The 25,180-nt window shown below is 41.1% G+C and overlaps 1 protein-coding gene across 3 annotated transcripts in view; it reads left to right on the forward strand.

Annotated features, from left to right (window-relative positions):
* The first annotated feature begins 5,671 nt into the window (after nt 1-5,671).
* SELP (selectin P) overlaps nt 5,672-25,180 on the forward strand; it is a 53,456-nt gene continuing 33,947 nt past the window's right edge. For 2 of the 3 annotated variants that reach the window (XM_032226137.1, XM_032226138.1), the window contains exons 1-8: nt 5,672-5,756; nt 6,276-6,345; nt 8,939-9,322; nt 13,829-13,936; nt 19,540-19,728; nt 21,138-21,323; nt 22,501-22,686; nt 24,698-24,883. In XM_032226137.1, coding sequence (XP_032082028.1) covers nt 5,754-5,756; nt 6,276-6,345; nt 8,939-9,322; nt 13,829-13,936; nt 19,540-19,728; nt 21,138-21,323; nt 22,501-22,686; nt 24,698-24,883 — 1,312 coding nt within the window. In that variant the 5' untranslated portion in view covers nt 5,672-5,753. The remainder of the gene's footprint in view (nt 5,757-6,275; nt 6,346-8,938; nt 9,323-13,828; nt 13,937-19,539; nt 19,729-21,137; nt 21,324-22,500; nt 22,687-24,697; nt 24,884-25,180) is intronic. The other variant, XM_032226139.1, reaches the window with a different exon arrangement.

Below are 25,180 nucleotides of genomic sequence, written 5' to 3' on the forward strand. Positions count from 1 at the left end.
TATTCTGTCTTTTAAAACATGTTTCTTTCATTTCATATCCAGACAAATATTCTGCCTTTTCAATATTTCCTAGGATATTTCATTTTTCTGGGAGAGGGCTGGATGATAACTTCCCACAAAACAAAATTAAAATTGTTTGTTTGTTTGTTGGATTTATATGCCGCCCTTCTCCCAAAGGACTCAGGGCAGCGTACAACATTTTAAAAAAAACACATATTACAAAAGTTTTTAAAAAAATTAGATAGAGTATCCAAAAAACAAACCCAATTAAGATTAACATTTAAAATTCAATTAAAATTAACAATAATCAATCATTTATTTTATTTTGTTCAGGCCAGGCCGGCTTGCTGGAAAAGCCAACTTTTTAGGGTGCGTCGGAAGGACCGGAGGTGTGGGATTATACAATCCCCCTGGGGGTCGCTAGCCGACACTGTCTGGCCGACGGCAATAAACAAGACAAAAGCCCAATAATGAAAATAAAAATGTATTTTCTTATAAAGAAAATAAATAAATTGGAAAATCTGGACAACTAAGCCTGCAATATGTGCAACAGAGGTCAAACCAAAAATAGGTTCCTACCAGTTCGGACCAATTCGGCCAAACTAGTAGTGGGCTTTCTGGCCTGGGTCGCTGGAACTGGCAGTGCCCCAGGCTTGCGATGCCTCCAAACCGGTTGTCCAGTCGGCAAGGCATGTTTCCCCCTCCCCTTTTCATATTCTGCACATGCGCAGGTCTATTTTTTGGTAACTGTGCACACACACACACACACAAAGTTGTGCACGCACCGAACTGGAAGTAATGCTGGCAGCACCCCCCCCCCTCCCGGTGTCAAACGTATCTAACTAGGGTTCCACTCACTCTACCGCAAGGCCATCAGAGTCAGAATCTCAGAGGGGAACCTCATTCTGGAAGGCAGAGGCTGCAAAAGAGAAGGAGCGCTTCCCAGGTTGCGAAAGAGGGTGTTTTTTTAATTGAGGGGACTTGCAGCACGTGGATTCTATCAGCTTGTACTGGATTGGCAGAAATCACCGGAGATCAAGTGGTTCCTTAAACATCTAGCCCAGTGATGGCGACCCCTTTTTAAAAATTCCTTGCCAGAATTCCCCGCACGCTACCGCGCACACCCGCATCGCAATCACAGTTAGACTTATATACCGCTTCATAGGGCTTTCAGCCCTCTCTAAGCGGTTTACAGAGTCAGCATATTGCCCCCAACAATCCGGGTCCTCATTTTACCCACCTCGGAAGGATGGAAGGCTGAGTCAACCCTGAGCCGGTGAGATTTGAACAGCCGAACTGCAGAACTAGCAGTCAGCTGAAGTAGTCTGCAGTGCTGCATTTAACCACTGCGCCACGTCGGCATGTCCACTCAATTCCCCGCCCAACTGCACATGCACATGTGACACCCACTGCGCATGCGCATGCGCATGTGCCCCCTCCCCAGGCACTGGAGGTTTTCTGAAGCCTGGGGAGGGCGAAAATCGCCTCCCTCACCTCCCCTAGAGGCCCTCTGGAAGTGAGAAATGGATCGTTTCTGAACTTCCGGTTGGCCCGTTGGGGCCTTCGGAGGCTTTCCTACAGTGGTGGGTTTCAAAAATTGTTCGAACCTACTCTGTGGGTGTGGCCTCCTTTGTGGGAGTGGCTTGCTGCCCATGTGACCAGATGGGGGTGGCTTGCTGCCCATGTGACTGGATATGAAGATGCCGACGACACTTGTCAGAACCACCTTAAATTACCTCACACACAGCACTGGCATGCATAAGAATATGATGTAAACTTGTTTTTTAAAAGGCATCTTTGGTTTGCGTTAAAACAACTTCGACACACGCAATGTTCTGATTGCACCACAAATGCAGTAGTCATCCTTACCTTTCACAGAGGCACTGAGTTTTATAAATATGAGCATGATAGTGTAGAATAATCATATCCAAGGACAGTGGTGGGTTTCAAAAAATTTTGGAACCTCTTCTGTAGGTGTGGCCTGCTTTCCGGGCCCACTGGTGGAACCTCTTCTAACCGGTTCGGTAGATTTGACGAACCGGTTCTACCGAATAGGTGCGAACTGGTAGGAACCCACCTCTGCTTTCCTGAAGCCATTTCCGGCTTCTGGAGGACCTTGGGGAGGCTGTTTTTGCTTCAGGAGACGGTGATTGTGAGCCTCGGGGCTCCTGGCTGGCCCATGTGCACAGGGCGCTGGGCTGGCTCTGGTTGCAAAATGTCAGAAAATTCCCCATCTCTCAAAGAGAATGAAGCGGGCGTGGGCACTTCTTCCAACAGCCAAGGCTCAGCTCTTCTTCCTTCCTCGGCTGTTGGAAGAGCGCTGTGCCAGTTTCATTCTCTTTGAGAGCCACCTTCCTTGCCGCAGCACGAAGCGAGCACTGCCGGGGAGAAATCAGCGTGAGGGGGAGGAGAAAGCCGAACAGATCTATGTGTTCTGTGCTTCTTGAAATGCAAACACTAATTGTATGCATATTAGCTGTTTTTAAAGAAAACTAAGGATAATTTGAATGCTTCCCAGGGATTTATGTTTATGTGGCTATTACTTCTTACCAAGTACAGTTTGAGGTTTTATAACAATAAATGTACATAGCTGATTCAATAAAGTATAATGGAAGACTAAGTAAGTGTATTAACTTATGTACCTTATTTATAGACTACCAACTTAAACTCATGGCAGTTTCAAGCATTAAAAAAAATAATCATCAAATAATAATAAATTGTCCCAAATGTAAATAGCAATAGCAATAGCAGTTAGACTTATATACCACTTCATAGGGCTTTCAGCCCTCTCTAAGCGGTTTATAGAGTCAGCATATTGCCCCCACAGTCTGGGTCCTCATTTTACCCACCTCGGAAGGATGGAAGGCTGAGTCAACCCTGAGCCGGTGAGATTTGAACCGCTGAACTGCAGCTAACAGTCAGCTGAAGTGGCTGCAGTACTGCACTCTACCCACTGCGCCACCTCGGCTCTTCAAAGCCACATCCTAGTGTCCAAAGTATGGATATCAAAGGCACTATAAAATATTTGGGCTTTCTTTACTGCTTTCTAGAATGAAATTTAGGGGCATCTTGTTTAATACATGTGGGCATAACACAAAACCCAGCGTATTCTACCCACCCACGCTTCCTCCAGTCTTCTTAGCATTTCCTTGTAGCTAATCACACCAGAAAGGGTGGTCGTCCCTGAAGAAGCAGTAGTCAAGCAGATACCTAAACCATAACTTTAAAGAGAGTCTCTTCTTTCATCTACATCCCCTCCTTGTTCTCTGTAATCCTAGCCTGTTCAGATACAAAAAATGAACCAGTGAGAAGAAAGTGCCTGGACTGACAGACTCCAGGAGATGAGAAGAATTCAAAGGCCTTCATCTATACCCATCCTGAGTTATTACAAAACCTTTTACATTTGTTGCATCACATTTTGTTTCCTTATCACCTATACTATGCTGCTGGAAACAACTGAGTGTATACTTCCCAAGTCCATTTGAATGCCCCCATAATTCATAACTAACTCGTAAGAGCCGAGGTGGCGCAGTGGTTAGAGTGCAGCACTGCAGGCTATTTCAGCTGACTGCAGTTCTGCAGTTCGGCTGTTCAAATCTCACCGGCTCAAGGTTGACTCAGCCTTCCATCCTTCCAAGGTGGGTAAAATGAGGACCCGGATTGTTGTTGGGGGCAATATGCTGACTCTGTCTGTAAACCGCTTAGAGAGGGCTGAAAGCCCTATGAAGCGGTATATAAGTCTAACCGCTATTGCTATTGCTATTGCTATAACTGTTTTCATTCTATGTCTTTCATCTACTTTTATTTCTGTTCTTGTTCTGAATCCAAACAAACAATCTTTGGGGAGAATTTCTGTCTTTTCTTGCATGTCCTTTGTGTCTGGTCTATTAAAGACATCTCTAGAAATCACATTTAAACATCACGTCCTCCTTTTGTCTACTCAAAACTGATTGAGAATATCGGAAACATGGTTGTTTTGTTTTAATTCAAGTGGGCATTGAGTCTGGAAAAAATCAGATGAATCAAAGAGCTTCCTATAAAGCTAAGGCATTTCAAGTGAGGAAAAAATAAATTGGGAAGAGTCATAACATGCTAGATTTTGGGTGTGTTCCAGCATTATTCTGTTAATCATTATCCCCATCTTAGAAGCAATAATAATTTTTGGGACTTACTCCAGACAAATTTTCCATGAAAGGAACAATTAGAAAATGCATGGCATTGTTGTGTTCTAAGATATATCAGCTGAACATAAGCAAAAGATTCATAGCATTAACATTCCAACAAATTATTTGATTTCTAAAGAAATCTCTTGTTCCAGAAAATTTGTTGCAGAGGGCAAAGTGAACCCATTCCAGTACAAATTCATTAAGTACAACACATACCTATGTAATATCTTCTTAATCAGTGTTATAACCATTCTCTTCTTCATCTGATGAGATTCCTTGAGATCCACCCATAATAGAACCATAGACATTAAAAGAGATTGCCACCATATTAGAAAGAAAGAAAAATAAGGTTGACCCATCTAAGTCATCTATTAGGTCTTGCCAGAATCACAAACAGAGGTTGCAAAATTATTTGCCAAAAACTGTACCAATATGACTCAGAGGAATATTTTGGCAATGTCTTTGGCTTATACTGTATTTAAAACCTTGGTGTGTCTTATACACTGAATATAGCATTTTTTGCCACCTGAAACCCTGCCCCCTTCACCAAAATAGCCATGCATAGCCTTTAGGAGGCTTTCAGAGTCCCTTTCGGGGAAAAGGGCGGCACATAAGTGCAATAAATTCAATTCAATTCAGAGTGCTCCTGGGGGCTGGGGAGGGCAGAAATGAGCAAAAACTGGGCCATATTTCTTCTTGATCTCCCCCCCAGCCTCCAGGAGCACTCTACAAGCCTCCTAAAGGCTATTCATGCCCTTCCTTTTTTTTGAAAAAAAAAATGGGCCCGTTTTTGCGAGGTCTACAAAGTGCAATTTTTTTTTTTAATTTGCCTCTTCAAAACCTTGGTGCTTAGTCTTATAATCCAGTGAGTTTTATACTCTTAAAAATATGGTAGTTCTAGGAATGTGTGAAACAGCAGAAAAAAGAACCCTAATAAAAATATTACTTTGAAAAAGATCATACATAGTCCTCCAGTGTCCACCCTCCCCGCAATTCCCAAATTCCTTAAGGGTGCTGGATTTCAATTGCTGCTATTCCCTTTTGTTTGTAATGAAAAACTACAGGATGTTGTAGTTTTTCATGAACTAATTAATTGGCAAAACACATAGCACTGGGCTATTGTAAACTTAGACAACCTTTGTACTTAGCATTAAGGTGGCAGAGAAACATATAAAATAGTGCCTCTTACAATTTATTCCTGATTATTCTGCCAAAATGTTCCCATGAGTCTACCACAAAATCCGAATAATCCTGGATTTTAGTGGCTCCTCTCTATATAAACATATTTACGTGTCGTCCATGAATAGGTTCAAGCTATGGCTACTCTTTGTTATAATACCCTTAAAAGTCTAAAGTATATCACCATGTGGCTAGATTTATGCCCCAATTAGAGAAAAGCAGGGCTTAAATATTCAGGCCAATAGTTGGCAAGGAGTTAACTGCATGTGGTTGTGGCAGGGCGGTCCAGTGAAGAAGTCAATAGGAAAAGGATGCAGTCAGCTTCGAAACACTTTTGGAGGAAGTGCTGATACAAGAAGGCGCACAAGGAAAGGTGTATAAGAGGAAATCAAAAGGATCTCCATTGAAATGGTAGGTGCTCTTTCTTCCTAGGTAATTAACATAGCCCTAAAGATTATGGTTAAATAGTCAGGGGATGGTGTAAGCTGCTCTCTGCAATACCACTGCAATTGGGAAAAGTCAGTACTACCTAGATACTTTAAGTCCTTAACAGTCTGCATCACAGAGGTTGATATAATGACATTATCAAGCTGAGAAGACGGATGGTCAATAGATATTCTGGCTAATTTATTGCAGAGCCTGCCAAGAGGGATGGAGTGAAAGACCACCTTTAAATCGGTAAACATAGGCCACTTTAGAAGTGCTAAAGTATTTTTCAGCTAAATCGTATAGAATTGGACATTGTTCCTCAGTAAAGCATCCTGATCTAAAGCTTGCTTGTTCAGTAGCCAAGATATTCTCTGAGTGTATCCAATCAATGGTATAGAAATTTATAGTTTACTAATAAAAATGGAGGCTGTTGGACTTCCATTAATTTATTTGGACCTAAAGGTCATCACCAAATAGTACATATATATTTTTCATCCACAGGCTTTGATCAATGGGCAGTTCTGGTACAGATGGACAAATGACTGCTTTTTGCTTACTATTATTAGTTGGGGTAAGTAAATAATCTTTAAACCTGGTGAAAATAACTTTTTAGTTTTATGCAACAAAATGCACAAATTATGCAGTAAAAAGAGAAACAACTCTAGGTTAGAAATTGTGTAACCAAAATGTATTTGTGGCTGGCTTGATTATGGGCACCATTCCAGAAAAAAATTAGTATATTGCACTGGAAATAATGTTAAACCAGATGTTTTACTTCTTATTATCAGGGACAATTTCCTGAAGTGGTCACAATTGTGACATTTTGCTTTTTAGAAAGAAAGGTCTTCTTTCCCGTAGTTATCAGAAAAAAAATCATTAATGCAAAATTGTATATGTTATTTTCTAAGTTCAAAATGGTTTGGATAAGAATAAAATGATATTTAAATCTCAAAAATTGAAAGTTTACAAAGAAGTGGCTGTTACTACTTTGGTAAAAAAAATCAAACATAAGGGTTCATGATGTTCTCTGAGCTCAGTTGCTTTCTTGCAGACATTCCATTATCTAAATTACGTAACATCATCCGTGCAAAATAAAGCATTTTTTAATTAAAAAAATCTAATTCTTAACAGTAGTTTTATAGGAGTGTTAAAAATCTATATACTAGTAAAAAAAACAAAAACTTTTCCTATAACTTTTAAATGGGGAAAAAAGGCCAACACAGTACAAAACATTTTGAACCAATGTATGTCAAATGGACTAACTTACAGAATGCATCAAAAATCTGAGTTCCAAGACTCCTGTGGAATCGAATTTAGAAAACGTTTTATGACATAAAAATGATCATAAAATGTTTTTTTTCATGTAATACAAGGTATCATAAAAGATTTTCCTGCGCTGATGTTTTACTGTGCTGTATAATTCAACATGGGATATTTTAAAGGCAGATACATCTCTAAATGTATCCTGGTTTTTCCGGTGGTTTCCACTACTACGTTAGTAGTGCTGTTATTGTTGGAGGCATTGAGGAGAGAGGAAATATTTCTGAAAGGATTACTCAAAAAGAGGGGTCAAGGTTGCCTAGATGAATAATAAAAATAGAATGCTTATTTATTTTATTCAGAAAGAAACTGATCTCTTTTCTCTAATAAACTAAAAATAGTCATTTTACTTTATTTAAATAACATTTAAAATCATATGCAACAATTGATTGTAGATTTCATAGATTTTGACTTGCCTAGTTACATAAAATTGATTTTTTTTTCAAGTCTAAGGAAGGTTATGAAGAATAAGGCGCAAAACTGAAACATTACACAAGCCTGATCTATTTATACTTGAGTAAAGAATGGTTAATTAGAGATAATTCCTTTGTAAGTGATGTGTTCCTCCCTTAAGAAGTTCTAATTACCAGAAACTATTAACAGCAATTGTGCTATATTATTTCAGAAAAGTTTCACTTGTGTTTTTTTTTATTTATTTATTTCCAAAACAAACATATATTGTAAAAAGTATATCAGCTGGTTACAAAAAGCTTTTGTGCATCTCTTCCACCATCATCAAATATAATTCATATTAATTCAAATATCTTAACTCAAATATTTACTATATTAACATCATCATACCTCCACTTTTATTTGACTACAGTTATTTAAACATCCTTCATCCTTAAATATAGCAAAATTCAATCCATAACCACATGCTGGCATTTCATTTACTTATTTATAAAATCCTCCATTAACATTAAATCCTCATATCCTATTTTATCTAAACATCCATAATATTTAATGCCAAAGTTTTCTAATCCTCCATGTATATAATTTATTATCATTATCCTTTCTTTATTTAACTATATCCACTTGTTTCACTTGTAGAACTCCTGTCATTTAGGAAGTGTTGGGATCAGAGAACATCTCTCTTATTATTAAACAGATACATCAAATCACTCTGCCCTTTTCAGGATAAAGGCAGCCTTGCGGTCTTTAAGAGCATTCGGAGACTTCAGCTTGTCCAGAATGCAGCCGCGCGAGCGATTGTGGGTGCACCTCGGTACACCCACGTTACACCTATCCTCCATGAGCTGCACTGGTTACCGATTGGTCTCCAGATACGCTTCAAGGTGCTAGTCGTCACTTATAAAGCCCTTCATGGTATTGGACCTGGGTACTTGAGAGACCGCCTGCTGCCAATTACCTCCCAAAGATCCATTAGATCACACGGAGCAGGCCTCCTCCGGGTTCCGTCTACCAGCCAATGTCATCTGGCCACTACCCAGGGGAGGACCGTCTCTGTGGCAGCTCCGGCCCTTTGGAATGAACTCCCCGCAGAGATTCGGACCCTCACCTCTCTCCAGGCCTTCCGAAAAGCCGTTAAAACCTGGCTGTGTCGGCAGGCCTGGGGTCGATGAGTTCCCTTCCCCTCTCGAATCGTGTGCCTGTTGGTTGCTTTTAAATGCCCTGTATTGTGTAGTTTTTGTGTCTTTCCCTTCCCCTCCTGGGTTTGTGCGCCGCCCTGAGTGCCGCAGGGAATAGGGCAGCATATAAATAAAATGAAACTCAAACTCAAACTCAAACTAAATGGCCTGGAACATTATTATTTTGCAATAATATTAATATTGTTGTATTAACGGAAGCATCTTCTTGCTTGATGCTATTTGTTCCTCTGGCAGGACTCCTCTTTCATGTGGATGCCTGGACTTACCACTATGGGGCCAATTCAGACTTAACCTGGGAAGATGCACGGACATTTTGCCAGACCTGGTATACTGACTTGGTAGCAATCCAGAACAAAGAAGAAATTGCCTACCTCAATGAGGTCTTACCAAAACATTCAAAGTACTACTGGATTGGGATCCGGAAAATTAACAACACTTGGACGTGGGTAGGAACCAGAAAGGCCTTGACCAAAGAGGCAGAGAACTGGGCTTATCGGGAACCTAACAACAAGCGATCCAACCAAGACTGTGTTGAGATTTACATTAAGAGGGACTATGAAGTTGGAAAATGGAATGATGAGCCTTGTGGGAAGAAGAAACGGGCACTCTGCTATAAAGGTAGTGAAATACTCCATATTGAGTGGTTATAAGGTTAAGGAGCCGAGGTGGCGCAGTGGTTAGGGTGCAGTACTGCAAGCCACTTCAGCTGACTGTTATCTGCAGTTCAGCGGTTCAAATCTCACCGGCTCAAGGTTGACTCAGCCTTCCATCCTTCCGAGGTGGGTGAAATGAAGACCCATACTGGGGGGGGGGGGGGGGGCAATTTGCTGACTCAATTTGCTAAAATCTGTAAACCGCTTAGAGATGGCTGAAAGCCCTATGAAGCGGTATATAAGTCTAATTAATAAAATAAATAATAAATAAATATAAGAGTTTCTGTATACTACTAGGCACTGTTTGCCTGATTGTTCTATCTTGGGATTAGTTTGGGCATGATTAACCCAACTCAGTTTTCTGGGATTGTTTGATGAGTTGAACTATAAATAGACAGCATAAGCTGGGTCCCACAAAATGCTAGGTCAACATTTGTTTGGGTAAATTTGTGGAACAGGGTTGTTGCATGAATATAATCTTCACACAGGAGGATAGACTCCAATGAAACTTAAGCTATTGTGATTTTAGCAATAGCAATAGCAATAGCAGTTAGACTCATATACCGCTTCATAGGGCTTTCAGCCCTCTCTAAGCGGTTTACAGAGTCAGCATATTGCCCCCAACAATCCGGGTCCTCATTTTACCCACCTCGGAAGGAGAAGGCTGAGTCAACCCTGAGCCGGTGAGATTTGAACAGCCGAACTGCAGAACTGCAGTCAGCTGAAGTAGCCTGCAGTGCTGCATTTAACCACTGTGCCACCTCGGCTCTTCTAAGTTAAAGTTTAAGTTTGTCCATCATTGGAACTGTTGCATTAAATAATCAACCAAGATAAGATTAAACAGAATATCTTAGAACATTAAAATTGTTCATATCCAAGTAACTTTTTTTTGTTCAAAGAGAGAGATCCAGAGGTCCCTGCTATCCGAATTATAATCAGTCCCATGCTTATCAGGTTCCGCATGGTGCAGAAAAACAAATTAATAATAATTAATAATAACTTGGAAATTAGAATTTGCAACTCTGAAGTCATAGAGTCCTGGGAAAAAAAATACTAGGGATACAGAAATCAACTGTGCTTTCCCTTATACTATAAAAATGATGATATGAAAAGAATCCATAATTAGTATCCACCTTTGCTCTTTGAGGATATTTGCACTTATGGTTGAAACTATTCCTGCATTGTGCTTATGGCCACTTAAATTTAAGATGCATCAAGAAACTTGTCAGGACTGAAAGACTCTAAAACAGCTTGCAAACCATTCAGCCCAGCTGCAGACTGTCACATCCTTCTATAGGGCAATTATTTGGCTGCTGCCTGTGTTATCTCCCTTTTGATTCAGGGAAATTTTCCTTTCTGGGCATATTTTTATGTGTTCATAAATATAAACGGAAATAGATGCACATAGGTAAAATGTATATGCATGTATATAGAAAAATCCAAAATGAACAGGTAGTGCTGGGTTTCAAAACAGCAACTTCTTACATACTAGGCAATGCTCTGAGCCACTGTGCTATTTTAATACTAATTGTGAAGGTGAGAATACTCTTAGATTAGAGCAACTATTGCCGCAGTTAAAGAAGCATTTCTTCCTCTGGGAGTGCAGTAGACAATGGAGTGTTGAAGTTAACCTGTAAGGAAGCAAAAGGCTCCTCTAAAGAAAACGAAAGCAATCAAGGGGAACTATGAGGAAAATACTACTTTTCAGAGGAAAAGACCACATCAGGAAAATATGCTTGGTATAAAATTTGCAATGGGCGATAGGTAATGCTTGGCACTGTCCATTTCTGCCCTCAAAAAATGGTCATTGTCTTTTCTAGCAATGGCACAACTAGACAATGCCCATAACTTCACTGGAAGTATTCTGGAATGGTAACTCTGCTCATTAACAATCACAACAAACAGTTCATGAGGGTCATAAGAAAATCAATATAATGCACAACCAAACAAAGTTGAACTTTCTTTTGTGGTTACTTCCAGATAAATATTGCAATCTCTACGGAAAATGCTAGCAACGCTACCTCATTACCAGCCATCCCATCTTCAAATAATTCCTGAATGTATTTTGTCCAGTGGTCTTCAAAGCAGTCTTTTTGATGTGCTGACATGGAATAGCTAGAAGGAAAAAGTGATTTTTGAAACTGTTAGCAACTGTTAAAACATTTAGAAGTCAACTTCGCTCTATGAAGCTGGATTGGGATTGTGGGCAGGCTCCATTATTCAAATCTGCCAGTCCATTGCAGACTTTGAATTGAATTGAATTGAATTTATTATATTTCTATCTATGCCGCCCTTTTTCCAGAAGGGACTCAGGGCGGCTCACAACCCAAGTCGGGGGGAGGGGGGGGGGAGATAGGGGATACAAATAGGGGGAAAAAAGACATAGACAAACAATACCACAATTTTAAAAACAACTCAACAGACACACCATTCGAGCGGGGACAGGAATTCATCAGCCCCAGGCCTGTCGGAACAGCCAGGTTTTAAGGGCTTTGCGGAAAGCCTGGAGGGTGGTGAGGGTCCGAATCTCCACGGGGAGCTCGTTCCAGAGGGCCGGAGCAGCCACAGAGAATAAATTTTGCGCTGAAAATTTATTTCAGGCTTTCTTCTCAGTAGACCAATAGAAATGGATCTGGAGGTGATGAGAAATGGGAGATACTCTTCCAAAGAGAAAACAAATGTTCATGAATATAAGTTAAGCTACTGGAATCCAATATTCATGTAGAGCTGAAGTGAGAGAAGAAAAAAAGACAAATTTATGAACTTTGGATTTACTTGGATTTAGTTGTTATAATCAATAGGCAAAAAGAGAAAATGTCATGTCATAAGTCTCTAACCTTGCTTGCCCTTTGTTTCATTGGTCTTGGTCCCAGTTTTAATAGAAGCTTGTCTCCCCTAGGAACTGAGCAAATATGTTAGATCTATTAATGAGAATGGTGTTAGGAATTATTTCTCAAAAGTAAACAAAAGGAAAGGCATTTTTGAATCAAAGAAAAAATTAACATTGAAATATATAATAAAATATATATTGCATTTATTAAATATGTGATAAATTTGACATCTAAAGAAATAGAAGTACACAGCAAAATAATTCTAGATCCTACAAAGGTACTACAAGATAGAACAAAGATGAAAGTGATTTTCAACGTTAAGATTTAAATGGATGTACGGTATTCTTAGCATGAAAATTATAGATATAATTTGTGTATAATTTGGAGGTGCTTCTGACATGAATAAAGAGGCATGAAAAATGCTAGCAAGAGTTCAGTTGTTAATGTAATTTTCTAAAGAATGTTCTTCAACAAAAACATTCTGTCCTCAGGACAGAGAAATTAGTGAGGGTTTAAAATAGTAACATATTTTACTTTTTGTGACAGCCATGTCAAATATTGTATTTTATGCCAAAGGTATGAATTCATACAGCACATTAATCTTTGATAGATGCAAGACTAGCAGTTCCACAATCTGATGGGAGCGAGTGGAAATGAAAACCAAAAATTGTCACCTTTTGATTTTCAGATGTTACTAATTGAGAATGATGGCTTTTGTGGATAAAATACTGGTAATGCATGCCAAAGCCCCCTGTTTATCCTAGTTTACCATCACTTTTGATATGGCAGCATTACAACGGATCCCATTTGTGAATGATCACATGTTGGATTGGTCATAAGATTCTTGTAGCTGTCTTACAGTCTGACATAAGTTGTTTCCCTTTTATTGACATGGCTTTTTTCTTCCAAAAGAAATCTTGTAATTGAAAGAAGCTGAAAAAGTTTCAAATCTCTAGTATGTTCATGACAAGATACGGTTTGGTGTAATGGGGAAGGCATCAAACTAGAGAATGAGGGACTGTGAATCCTAGTCCCTTCTTAGGCACAAAGCAGGTGGGTGACTATGGGCCAGTCACTTTAGTACCTTTAAAGCCCTACATGGCCTAGGACCTGGGTACCTACGAGACCGTCTCCTGCCACATATCTCCCTTAGACCAATAAGATCACACAGGATGGACCTTCTCCGGGTGCCTTCAGCAGGACAATGCCGACTGGCGGCGCCTAGGAGTAGGGCCTTCTCTGTTGCCGCTCCGGCCATATGGAATGAGCTGCCCCCAGAGATCCGGGCCATCCCCACTCTCATGGCCTTTCGCAAAGCCATTAAAACCTGGCTTTTCCGGCAGGCCTTCTGATTGGGTGTTTGTTGCGTCCCTTTTTTAACTTTGTGTGTCCTATTGTTTTTAAGTTCTTTTAATTTCCTTTTATTCTGTAAGCCGCCCGGAGTCCTTCAGGATTGGGCAGCATAGAAACCTAATAAATTCAATTCAATTCAGTTCAGCCCTAGGAAGGAGGCAATGGCAAATCATTTCTGATAAACCTTGCTAAGAAAGCTGCAGAGACGTGTCCAGGAATTGGACATGGTTGAATGAAAGAAAAAAAGCTCATTAGGTAATTCTAATCCAATTCTATTTTTTATGCAGCGTCTTGTCAACCTTCCTCTTGCAACGAACGAAGTGAATGTGTGGAGACCATTGGGAACTACACCTGCCAATGCTATCCTGGTTTCTATGGCCCTTTGTGTGAAAATGGTGAGTCTGTTGAAACCAATGACATTTTCTTTCTATTGTGATTAGATCAGTGTTTGTCAACCTTGGCGACTTGAAGTCCTGTGGACTTCAACTCCCAGAATCCCCCAGCCAGCTGTGCTGGCTGGGGGATTCTGGGAGTTGAAGTCCACAGGACTTCAAGTCGCCAAGGTTGACAAACACTGGATTAGATGGTATAGAGGCAGTGGCCATAAGGATAGGAGGCATATTCTCAGCAAGGATAACAGAATTAAGTATTTCCGTTTCCATGGCACAGTACTGATACAATCAATGCGATTCCCTCATTCAAGAGCAAACTACATGAAAAATGTCACGTCCACTTCGGTCCTCAGCCTTTCAAGCATTAGAAGTATTCTATTTCAGCTCTATTATTTTCTCTGGGGGATAGGCTGAACAGTCTCCCAGTTATTTTTCCAAGAAGATTTCCTTGGTCACAAAGGGAAAAAAAATGTTTTCTCTTTGGTGAGTGGGAACTCCTATGGTTTTTGTTTAGTGTTGATGAAACCTGTTGATTTTATTTGAAACAATATTCAAAGGAATTCACTGTGATAACATTCTGAAAAACATTGAAAGTAGCATCAGGCAAGCTGCATTGGTGACATCATAAGGGTGCAGTAGGGGAGGATAGCATGGATTCCTATGGTTAGCCCTGAATAACTAGTTGAATTTCTTTTTAGAGATCTTTAAGTCTGATAATACATCAGGACTTTAAATTCTTAAACGTAATAACAACATCTGTTTTTCTATTGTTATTTGCATGAAATGAAAAATAATGAAATAATTAGTGAAAAATATCAGTGACTTAAAGAAATGTCATTCTAGCAATACACTGAAAACAACAGGACACTTCAAGCAGTTTTTCCTTAGCAACGTGGATTGTGTTTCCTCATACTGCAGGCTGGGTTTATAGGCTTAGGGCAAAGGTTTGCCAAGAAGTGCCCTAAGGTATTTTAGATCATAAGTGGTCTTTCCTTCAGCAATTTTATTCAGCAGAGGAAGTGATAAGCCCATGTTTCCATAATATTAAATATATTGCTATTAAAATAATTGCATTATTCTTTGTGGAGCTTTTAAAATAGTTGAAGTTTTGTGTTAATGGACAGTTTAGATGCCAAGCCCTTGAATTCATCAGAATTCAAGAACTTCCCTATCGTTGTTGCAATATAGTAAGGTGACCAGATTTTCAGATTGGAAAAGAGGGACACCCTTGACCAGGGGGGGGGGGGGCTTGATTAAAAATTTTTTTTTTGTCAAAAGGTCACCCCAGGACACTGAAACCAGCATAAATACGAATCTGTTGCCAAACAAAATTTTGATCACGTGACCATGAGGATGCTGCAACGGTCGCTAAGTGTGAAAAATGGTCGCAACGGTCGCTAAGTGTGAAAAATGGTCATCAGTCACTTTTTTCAATGCCATTGTAACTTTGGTCACTAAATGTTTTCCCCCTCCTCGAGACTCCTCACTTCTTCCTTCATTCCTCTTGCTGATCTACCTTCACCTTATCTGTCTTCTGCTCTTTCCCTCTCTTCCTTCCTTCCTCCCTCCTTCCATCCTCTTCTTTCCTCACTCACTCCCTTCCTTTTTTCTCTTCCTTCCTCCTTCCATTCTTTATACGATATAAAATTCAATGAGGGTGAAACACACCAAATCTAGCAAAACTGCCTTGCACCAACCTGGCCTGCCCATAGAATAGCAGCCACTTTGAGACACATAAACCTGGTCTGAACATATTGCATCACAAAGATTTGCAAAGATCACATTTGCAAAAAGGAACATTTCTTGTAGTAAATACATTTTATAAACAATTTAAAAGTAAAAATCCCCCCAAAATAATAAAAAAGGTATTCTATAAATAAAAGAAATCCTTAAAAACCATTGTTAAGTATTACACCAGCAATAATTTATACTGTCACCATTTCAAACTATCATCAGAAATATGAATCTGTTGCCAAACATCAACATTTTGATCGCGTAACCATGAGGATGCCACAATGGTCGCTAAGTGTGAAAATGGTCGCTAAGTGTGAAAAATGGTCATCAGTCACTTTTTTCAATGCCATTGTAATTTTGGTCACTAAACAGCCATGTTCCTGACTTAACAACCACCATGATTCACTTAACGTGGCAATAAAAGGTCACAAAATGAGGCAAAAATCATTTAACAAACGTCTCCCTTAGCAACAGAAATTGGGGGATCAATCCTGGTCGTAAGTCGAGGATTACCGGTAGCCAATTGCAAAAGGCAACTTTACTTGGAACAGGTGAGATTGTGCCCGGATCCCTTTCATGCCAACATCCCATCCTGTCCATGGGGAGAACTCCACAGGCGGACAAAAGCCCCAATCCCCTCTCAACCTCCAGCTGACTCTGCCATCCGCCATAACCACACATGCCCCTCAAAGGCAAAACTCAGGGGGCTGAATTCTACAGGGGGAGGAGTAAAGGGGGGATTTGAGGGGCAGCCCAAAGCACCATCTGTCTAAATTTGCATCAGGCAGGCAGTAACATTTTCATAGACCATGATCAGAGGAGCAGCTGATCCTATGGAGAGACTCCTCCTGCATTCAGTCCCAGGCCTACAAGTGGAAGTACCCTTCCTTCCTTCCTCCTTTCACCTTCCTTCCCTCCCTCCCTCCCTCCCTCCCTCTTTCTTCCTTCTAGCCTTCCTTCCTTTCCATTCTTTCTCCTTCCTTCCTTCCTCTTGCCTATCTGCCTTCTGTCTTTCTGCTCTTTAGATCTCTCTTCCTCCTTCCTTCCTCTTTCCATCCTTTCACCAAAAATCAGGATGTTTTATTAGCATCAGCATCATTCTGCTGAAAATGCCAGATTCTGTGGTACTTCTGGATGAGATTTAGAAAATTACAGAGACATGAGGAACCATTATATAATTTCACTTGGCAAAACTCTGATTAAAATAATAGCAACAAAATGTAAGGTTTTTTAATTTTAAAACTCTAGCAAAACATAGATTTATTTCCAGTTTAGTTAATTAATGCCATTATAAACAGGAATGCAATTGATTAAATAAAAATGACTTTTTCTTTTATTAAGAATACTTATTCTACACTAAACTAGAAAATATTTCATAGGCCCTTCAACAAGTTTGTTACAAATTTTCAGGATTGCATGCATTCTTGAAACTGATACCATGTAATGTTAAAAAGCAGATAGCTAACTAAGTACACTAAAAACCATGTTTATTATTTGCTACTTGAGGCCAATAGCAATGATGAAGAAATTTCTGTCATCCTCAGTGACAATATTTTTAGGGCCAAAAAATAAAACTCTGTATATTGGATCTGTTGAATGGAGAAAGGCCTGCCCCCCCTCCCCCAAATGAGACACCTTCCATGATAATAGGAGAGGAGAGCCTGGAGACAGCAATCACAAGGCAGAACGTAGCTAAGAGAACGGAAACTTGCCTCTTGGAAGGAATGACCCGGTTTGGCTCCCACTTTCAACAATCGAACAGAGAAGCGAAGAGGCAGGAGAGACGAAGCGGGAGCCAAGCCGGGCTAGAGTGTTGGGCTGAAGGAAGGAGGGATACACACACTCGTGTTCTCCCCCTTCCTCTCTCTCTCTCTCTCAAATGGCAAATCCGAGCCCGGTCCCATGCCTTCTCCCAACCCCCGCCCTGTTCTCTTAGCTCTCCTCTCCTATTATCGTGGAAGGCGTCTCATTGGGGAGGGGGAAGCAAGCCTTTTTCCATTTCAAGGAGCTGCCGCTCCTCCCCCCCCAACTCTTAGAAGTCCAGCCAGCTGCCCGCCAAGCTCTCCGCGGAGACTCACCCAGAGTTTTCACCGCGATTTGCCTGGTGAGGGGAGGCGGCAGGTTGATGCAGACCAAATCCACAGTATAATAAATACAAGTATAATAAATACTTGTATTTATTATACTTGTATTTACTTCCTCCTCCTTCTCCTCGCTGCGATCTGGTTGCTTCCCTTCACATCTTTGGAACGGCTTGGCTCCTTTTTTTTTTTTTTTTAGGGCGCCCCTCCGTTGGGAGGAGGTGGAGGATAGGCTCCAACTCTGCCCAGAGAAGGAGCCCGAGCGCTCCGGGGAAACGCGGCAAGCAAGCCAGCACTTCAAAGTCATGTTTCGCTGAATGACGGGCAAGTTCTAAACTGCCGGCATGACTTTGAAAGGGCTGGATTGCCTTCCGCGCGGGCCGACGTGGAAGGCAAGCGGCAAGCCAGCCCTTCAAACCTATGCCGGCACTTTAGCGTGCCCCTTGGCCGCCATTCAGCGAAATATGTTTCGCTGAATGACGGGCAAGTTCTAAACTGCCGGCATGACTTTGAAAGGGCTGGATTGCCTTCCGCGCGGGCCGACGTGGAAGGCAAGCGGCAAGCCAGCCCTTCAAACTTATGCCGGCACTTTAGCGTGCCCCTTGGCCGCCATTCAGTGAAGTATGTTTCGCTGAATGACGGGCAAGTTCTAAACTGCCGGCATGACTTTGAAAGGGCTGGATTGCCTTCCGCGCGGGCCGAAGTGGAAGGCAAGCGGCAAGCCAGCCCTTCAAACTCATGCTGGCACTTTAGCGTGCCCCTCAGCCGCCATTCAGCGAAACATCTTTCGCTGAATGGCGGGCGAGTTCTAAACTGCCGGCATGACTTTGAAAGGGCTGGATTGCCTTCCGAGCAGGCCGAAGTGGAAGGCAAGCGGCAAGCCAACACTTCAAAGTCGTGCCGGCAGGCAGGGCTGGAGCGAGCGTGCTCCGTCCCGGTGGGTGCATGAGCGGAGCACTTTTCCAGCGCTCCTGTGCCTGGAGAGCTCCCTCTGCATATGAGCCCGGGATCCGCCATTTGCGCTCCCTTGCTCTGCCTTGCCACCCGCCTTCCCTATCTAGGGACTCCTCCAGCAGAAATAGCAGAGTCGCGTCGAGCGCCGCCCTGCCTTTCTCTGTGCTCTTCCCGCCCAGACGCCCAGAGCCTCCCAGCCCGCCCGGCCCGGGGTGAGTCAGCTGCAGTGCAGCGGGTGGCGATCCCGCAACCCCCCCCTCACTCGCCCCGCCCGTCACTTACTCTGAGTTCGGAGAAGAAGCGGCGGCCCCAGGTGGCACTTTTCGCAGAGGTTTTTCCACAGCTTGTCCGGAAGTGGAGCTGGAAAGGCGAGCTCGCTCCCCGCTCACTCACTACGCTACCCCGCCCATGCGAGCGGCAACGGATGGGCGGGGGACTCATGCGGTATGCTAAACGGACTCCAGCCAATCAGTGAGCTGGCTGGGATGGAAAACTTTAAGCACGCCGCGTTTTCCATCCCAGCCAGCTCACTGATTGGCTGGAGTCCAGGCCAATCCAATCTGTGAGCGGCAGGCTGGGCTGGCTTAAATTTGTAGGTAGGAGGTAGGATAGAGAACAGAACGATGAGCCAGCCCAGCAAGCTAGCAGCTGATGGGCGGGAGCTGCGAGCGCCAAAAAAAGCGTGCTTTTTTAAAAAGCGGGCGGGACGCGGGAAAATGCATTGGAAAGCGGGTGTGTCCCGCCAAAAGCGGGATGTCTGGTCACCTTAAATATAGGAAAAACAGTTTTGTCAGTGATGATGATGGCTTAATGTTATCTTTTCATGTCTTTGTTTAGTTGTACAATGCAACAAGTTTGGCCCTCTCCATCAGGCCCTGCTCTTGAATTGCACTCATCCACTGGAGCAGTTCAGTTACAGATCTCATTGCAACTTCAGATGTGATAAAGGTTTTACAATAACTGGCCCGGTCAACTTGCAATGTTTGTCATCCGGGCAATGGACAGCAGAAGAACCTCAGTGTGCAGGTATGACCTAACATCGTTGGTGCCAAGTGTTGGCATAATGGATCCTTGTCAAAACGATAAATTGGTAGTGGGTTAGCTGAGAAAAAATGGATGAAGGCTTTTACAACCTTGCTTTGTTTGGGAATCAGGTACATTTTTCCGTGACCCGTCAAAAGCGCGGACGACAAAAGCGCGATCGACAAAATCGCGCCTTTGACGTCATCACAGCGCGACGAAAAAGATTGAAAAATTCAAATAAAAATTAATAAAAATTAAATTAAAGCAAGCCGATTCACGTAAAGGTAAGGGTTAGGTTTAGGGTTAGGGTTAGGGTTAGGTTAAGGGTTAGGGTTAGCTTTAGAGCGTTAGCGTTAGCGTTAGGGTTAGGTTAAGGGTTAGCGTTAGGTTTTTCGTTACTTTAACGGTTAGGTTTAGGGTTAGGTTTAGGGTTAGGTGAAGGGTTAGGTTTAGGGTTAGGGTTAGGGTTAGGTTTGGGGGGCTTAGGGTAAGGTTTTCGCTTTATTTTTACATTTTTCGAACTTTTTCGTCGCGCTGTGATGACGTCACAGCGCGCTTTTGTCGAGCGCGATTTTGTCCTACGCGCTTTTGTGGTGGAACCCATTTTTCATCCGATAATTATCCTTGTTATTTTATTATTTAGAAAATAAGTAGAGTTGAAAACAAAATTTATCCAGATTGTATTTTAATGTGAAAATTTGAACCCTAACCATATTTCCCAAACTACTATGTGAACTAAATTTCTGACTATAAATAGAAAGAGATATAGCAGTGCAAACATGATACATTAGATAGGGCAATTTGCTTATCAAAATGTATTTCATAGGAAAACTGTGTGTAAAGACACATGTAATAGAAGAAATATATTGACAATGTATCTTGATTTTGATAATAGGCCTTAAAATTACATATCAATGCATAAATAAAATAAAACATTTTAAAATAATTTTAAAATAATTCCTATTTATTTATTTCTCTTTCTCATTTTCCACCAGTTCTGCAATTCATCTTTAGTTCCTGTTTTTTTTTAGCTCAGAATGTGAGTTTTTGTACCACGTTCATAGATGTGTGAGAAATTCAGTGTTAACTGTTTACCTACCTACCTTTTTCTAAACAGGCTGTACTGGATTCTATAAAATTCAATAGCTTGCAGCCTCATTTCTGATAACAAAAAGAAATAATTATAATTATAAAGCTAAACTTATACTAAATATACTTTTACACACTAATATTTTATAAAGTAATAACACAAATGTAAAATGTGCTAAAAATAAGTGCTCTGTATGTTTCAGTTTGTCTCCAGTTTTCTGTTTCCTAAACATGATTTTTCAGCACTTCAAATTTTCCAGAATGTTTACCTCTTTTGTGGTGTATGATGCATTGAACCCGATTTCTTACTTTCCTGCCCTTAGCTGTCCAATGCCAGCCATTAAATATCCCTGAAAATGGAAACTTCAACTGCAATCATATCCACGGGGAATTTCATTACCAGTCTAGTTGCAACTTTAAATGCAAAGAAGGCTTTCTGATCAACGGAGCAGAGACCACTATGTGTGAAGCATCTGGAGCATGGAGTGCTTCAGAGCCAACCTGCCAAGGTTTGAGGCTTTTTATTTCTCCTCAATTCCAAGATTCTGGTGTTAGGGATCACAACTGAGTAATAATTAGTAGGTATTTCAGCAAGAAGACAAGGAAGTTTTCTTAACTGATTTATCGCATCCCCATTGTTACAAAATTTACTAGTTGTTCTGATGTCAGGTTTCAAAAGCCAAGAAAGACATGTTGCAATTCTTTTAGACTTTTAGAATCTGGAGCCTAGAAGTACACAGCATTACGCTATGCTGTTAGAGATAAACAAATAGTGGGTATATTAAGTTTGGAAAAGATCCTTTCCATAGGGCAGGCCTATGCTTTGAGAAGTCAATCAATCGGTGCAATAATTTTTACTTGCAGGAAAATGTGTGGCTATCCATAGGATTAAGTTAGATTTGAAAGATGATAATTTGTGTCATAAAGATGTTTTACAAATCCTGAGTTCATTGAGAAATTATCAGGCTGGTATGAGGGAAGCAGAGGTGGGTTCCTACCAGTTCGCACCAGTTCGGTAGAACCGGTTCGTCAAATCTACCGAACCGGTTAGAAGAGGTTCCACCAGTGGACCCGGAAAGCAGGCCACACCTACAGAAGAGGTTCCAATTTTTTTTGAAACCCACCACTGACAGACACACACACACACACACACTCACACAGAGAGAGAGAAAGAGAAAGAAAGGAAGGAAGAAAGAAATAAAAAAGAAAAAAGGAAGAAAAAGTGAGAGATGAAAGGAAAAAAAGAAAAAAGGGACAGAGAGACAAAAGGAAGGAAAGAGAGAGAGAGAGAGAGAGAGAGAGAGAGAGAGAGAGAGAGAGAGAGAAAACACATGGCCGGCAAGCCACTCCTACCAGATCACATGGTCAGCAAGCCACTCCCACAAAGGAGGCCACACCCACAGAGTAGGTTCAAAAACATTTTGAAACCCACCACTGGAGGGAAGGCTAGGAACGTTGGGACATGTAGTAATAATTTATCATTCCCATTTATTAAACGTATAATCATTTGAAAGTATTGTCTTTTGCATAGTCTTTTTATACATGTTTTGCTTTTATGCATTCTAATTCCATTCTCTCTCTCTCTTTCTTTCTTTCTTTCTTTCTTTCTTTCTTTCTTTCTTTCTTTCTTTCTTTCTTTCTTTCTTTCTTTCCTTCCTCCTTCCTTCCTTCCTTCCTTCCTTTTAGTTAAGCAATGCCAGCCAATTCAGCCACCTGCAAGAGGAATGATAGATTGTGTAAACCCAATCGGTAATAATAGTTACAACTCCACTTGCAGCTTTGGTTGTGAAGAGGGCTTTGAACTTAGTGATTCCCAGCCTTTGATTTGCAGCGCATCTGGTCAGTGGACGTCTCCCAAACCAACATGTCAGGGTATGGTATCTAACGGAATTCTATGAACCTTTACTGAACTCTGATGTCTAAATTTCTGTTTAATCTATTTATTCATAACTTGAGTTATGTCTGAAGATTTTTATAAGATCCATGCAAATCAATGAGATTTACATTAGTCATGAATAATTGTTTTCAGGAATTTCAGTAGATTTCAGTAGATATAATTCAGTGGTGGGTTTCAAAAATTGTTTGAACCTACTTGTGGGTGTGGCCTCCTTTGTGGGAGTGGCTTGATGCCCATGTGACCGGATGGGAGTGGCTTGCCACCCATGTGACCGGATATGAAGATGCCGACGACACCTGTCAGAACCACCTTAAATTACCTCACACACAGCACTGGCATGCATAAGAATAGGATGTAAACTTGTTTTCTAAAAGGCATCTTTGGTTTGCATTAAAACAACTTCAATACACGCAATATTCTGATTGCACCACAAACGCAGTAGTCATCCTCACCTTTCACAGAGGCACTGAGTTTTATAAATAGGAGCATGATAGTGTAGAATAATCATATCCAAGGACCAGTGGTGGGTTTCAAAATTTTTTGGAACCTCTTCTGTAGGTGTGGCCTGCTTTCCGGATCCATTGGTGGAACCTCTTCTAACCGGTTCTACCAAATAGGTGCGAACTGGTAGGAACCCACCGCTGATATAATTCAAGTACAATGATTATTCAGTTAACCCATTCTTGTTTAGAATTAAACAAACTGTAACTCCTATTGCACTCTAACATTAAGAATTCCCAGATTACAATTCACGTAGAGTTTATTAGCCTTCTGCAGCTATTTACTTTATAGTTAAATGGTGGGACTGATGTTGTGAATTAATTGGTGGGAAGGAGAAGACCGACTCCAACTGACTCCTTACTGAACCTAAAATAAAGATGTTGGTGTTTAAGGAAATCCAGGTCCTGTTAGCCCAAGTACTAAAAATGTATAGAAGTTGGTTACTTGGATAAAAATGACCTCAGTTTTATATCAAGTCCTTACATACAGAATATGGATACTTTCATGTGATAGTATTGATTTAAAGTGCAAATGAATTGGCTGAAAGACAGAGAATCAGAAGGCATCTGGTGGCGCCTTTTCTGACCAATGAATTATATTAAAATGAATATATTTTTGTGTAATAATGCACAATTTAAATAGGGATGAACAGGGATGGGGACAGGTGAATACATGCTGTGTATACAGGTGCATGTTAGAACTTGCACATGAAAGATTTCAAATATTTGCTAGCCAGACGAGCTGCTGCTATACTTCTGTTTTTTGCCACGATAGACGAACATGGTTGTCCTCTTCCAATGAAAGGCAAAGAGGAATTATTTGATGTAGGATCCATTTTGCTATCATGTGACTCAGAGGTGGGTTCCTACCAGTTCGCACCTATTTGGTAGAACCGGTTAGAAGAGGTTCCACCAGTGGACCCGGAAAGCAGGCCACACCTACAGAAGAAGTTCCAAAATATTTTGAAACCCACCACTGGTCCTTGGATATGATTATTCTACACTATCATGCTCCTATTTATAAAACTCAGTGCCTCTGTGAAAGGTAAGGATGACTACTGCGTTTGTGGTGCAATCAGAACATTGCGTGTGTTGAAGTTTTTTTAACGCAAACCAAAGATGCCTTTTAAAAAAGAATTTGACATCATATTCTTATGCATGCCAGTGCTGTGTGTGAGGTAATTTAAGTGGTTCTGACAAGTGTCGTCGGAATCTTCATATCTGGTCACATGGGCGGTAAGCCACTCCCACCCGGTCACATGGGCAGCAAGCCACTCCCACAAAGGAGGCCACACCCACAGAGTAGGTTCGAACAATTTTTGAAACCCACCACTGATGTGACTTATCTTAAATTCCAGATGAATCAGTATACAAGTGAATAAATAAATAAATAAATGAATAAATAAATAAATAAATAAGCAGTATCTCTTCCAAGCCATCTTCAATGCTCTTTAAACCTGACTGAGTTTTCTGCTCCTCTGCTTAGCTGTTCAGTGCCAGCCCCTAGAGGCACCTGCTCATGGAAATACTACCTGTGTTCATCTCCATGGGGAATTTCAGTACCAATCCAACTGCACTTTCCTTTGCACCAAGGGTTTTCGGTTATTTGGAAGAGAGGTCACTGAGTGCACAGCTTCAGGAAATTGGACAACTCCAGCCCCAGTTTGCCAAGGTTGGGAATTTCTTTTTAAGACCTTTTTTTTGCCCATGTAGAAATTACTTTGAAAAAAAACAGGAACAATTCATTTTCCAACATTTAGGAAAAGAAATGGATTCTCTTTTGCCTTGAAGGGGAAAAAAAGAAAATAGGAAACCAAGAAAGAGGTGGGGAGGAGATTCGTGTGAATAGACTTTTTATTACAGTCACAGATCAGAATTACAGACAGGAGTCTTGTGTAGGCTGCATAGATAGCGTAACATGCCCCATGTGTCAAAATAGTGACAGATCCAAAGTGTGCTATACTATGTG

The sequence above is a fragment of the Thamnophis elegans genome, chromosome 11, assembly GCF_009769535.1.
Source record: "Thamnophis elegans isolate rThaEle1 chromosome 11, rThaEle1.pri, whole genome shotgun sequence".
NCBI lineage: Eukaryota > Metazoa > Chordata > Lepidosauria > Squamata > Colubridae > Thamnophis > Thamnophis elegans.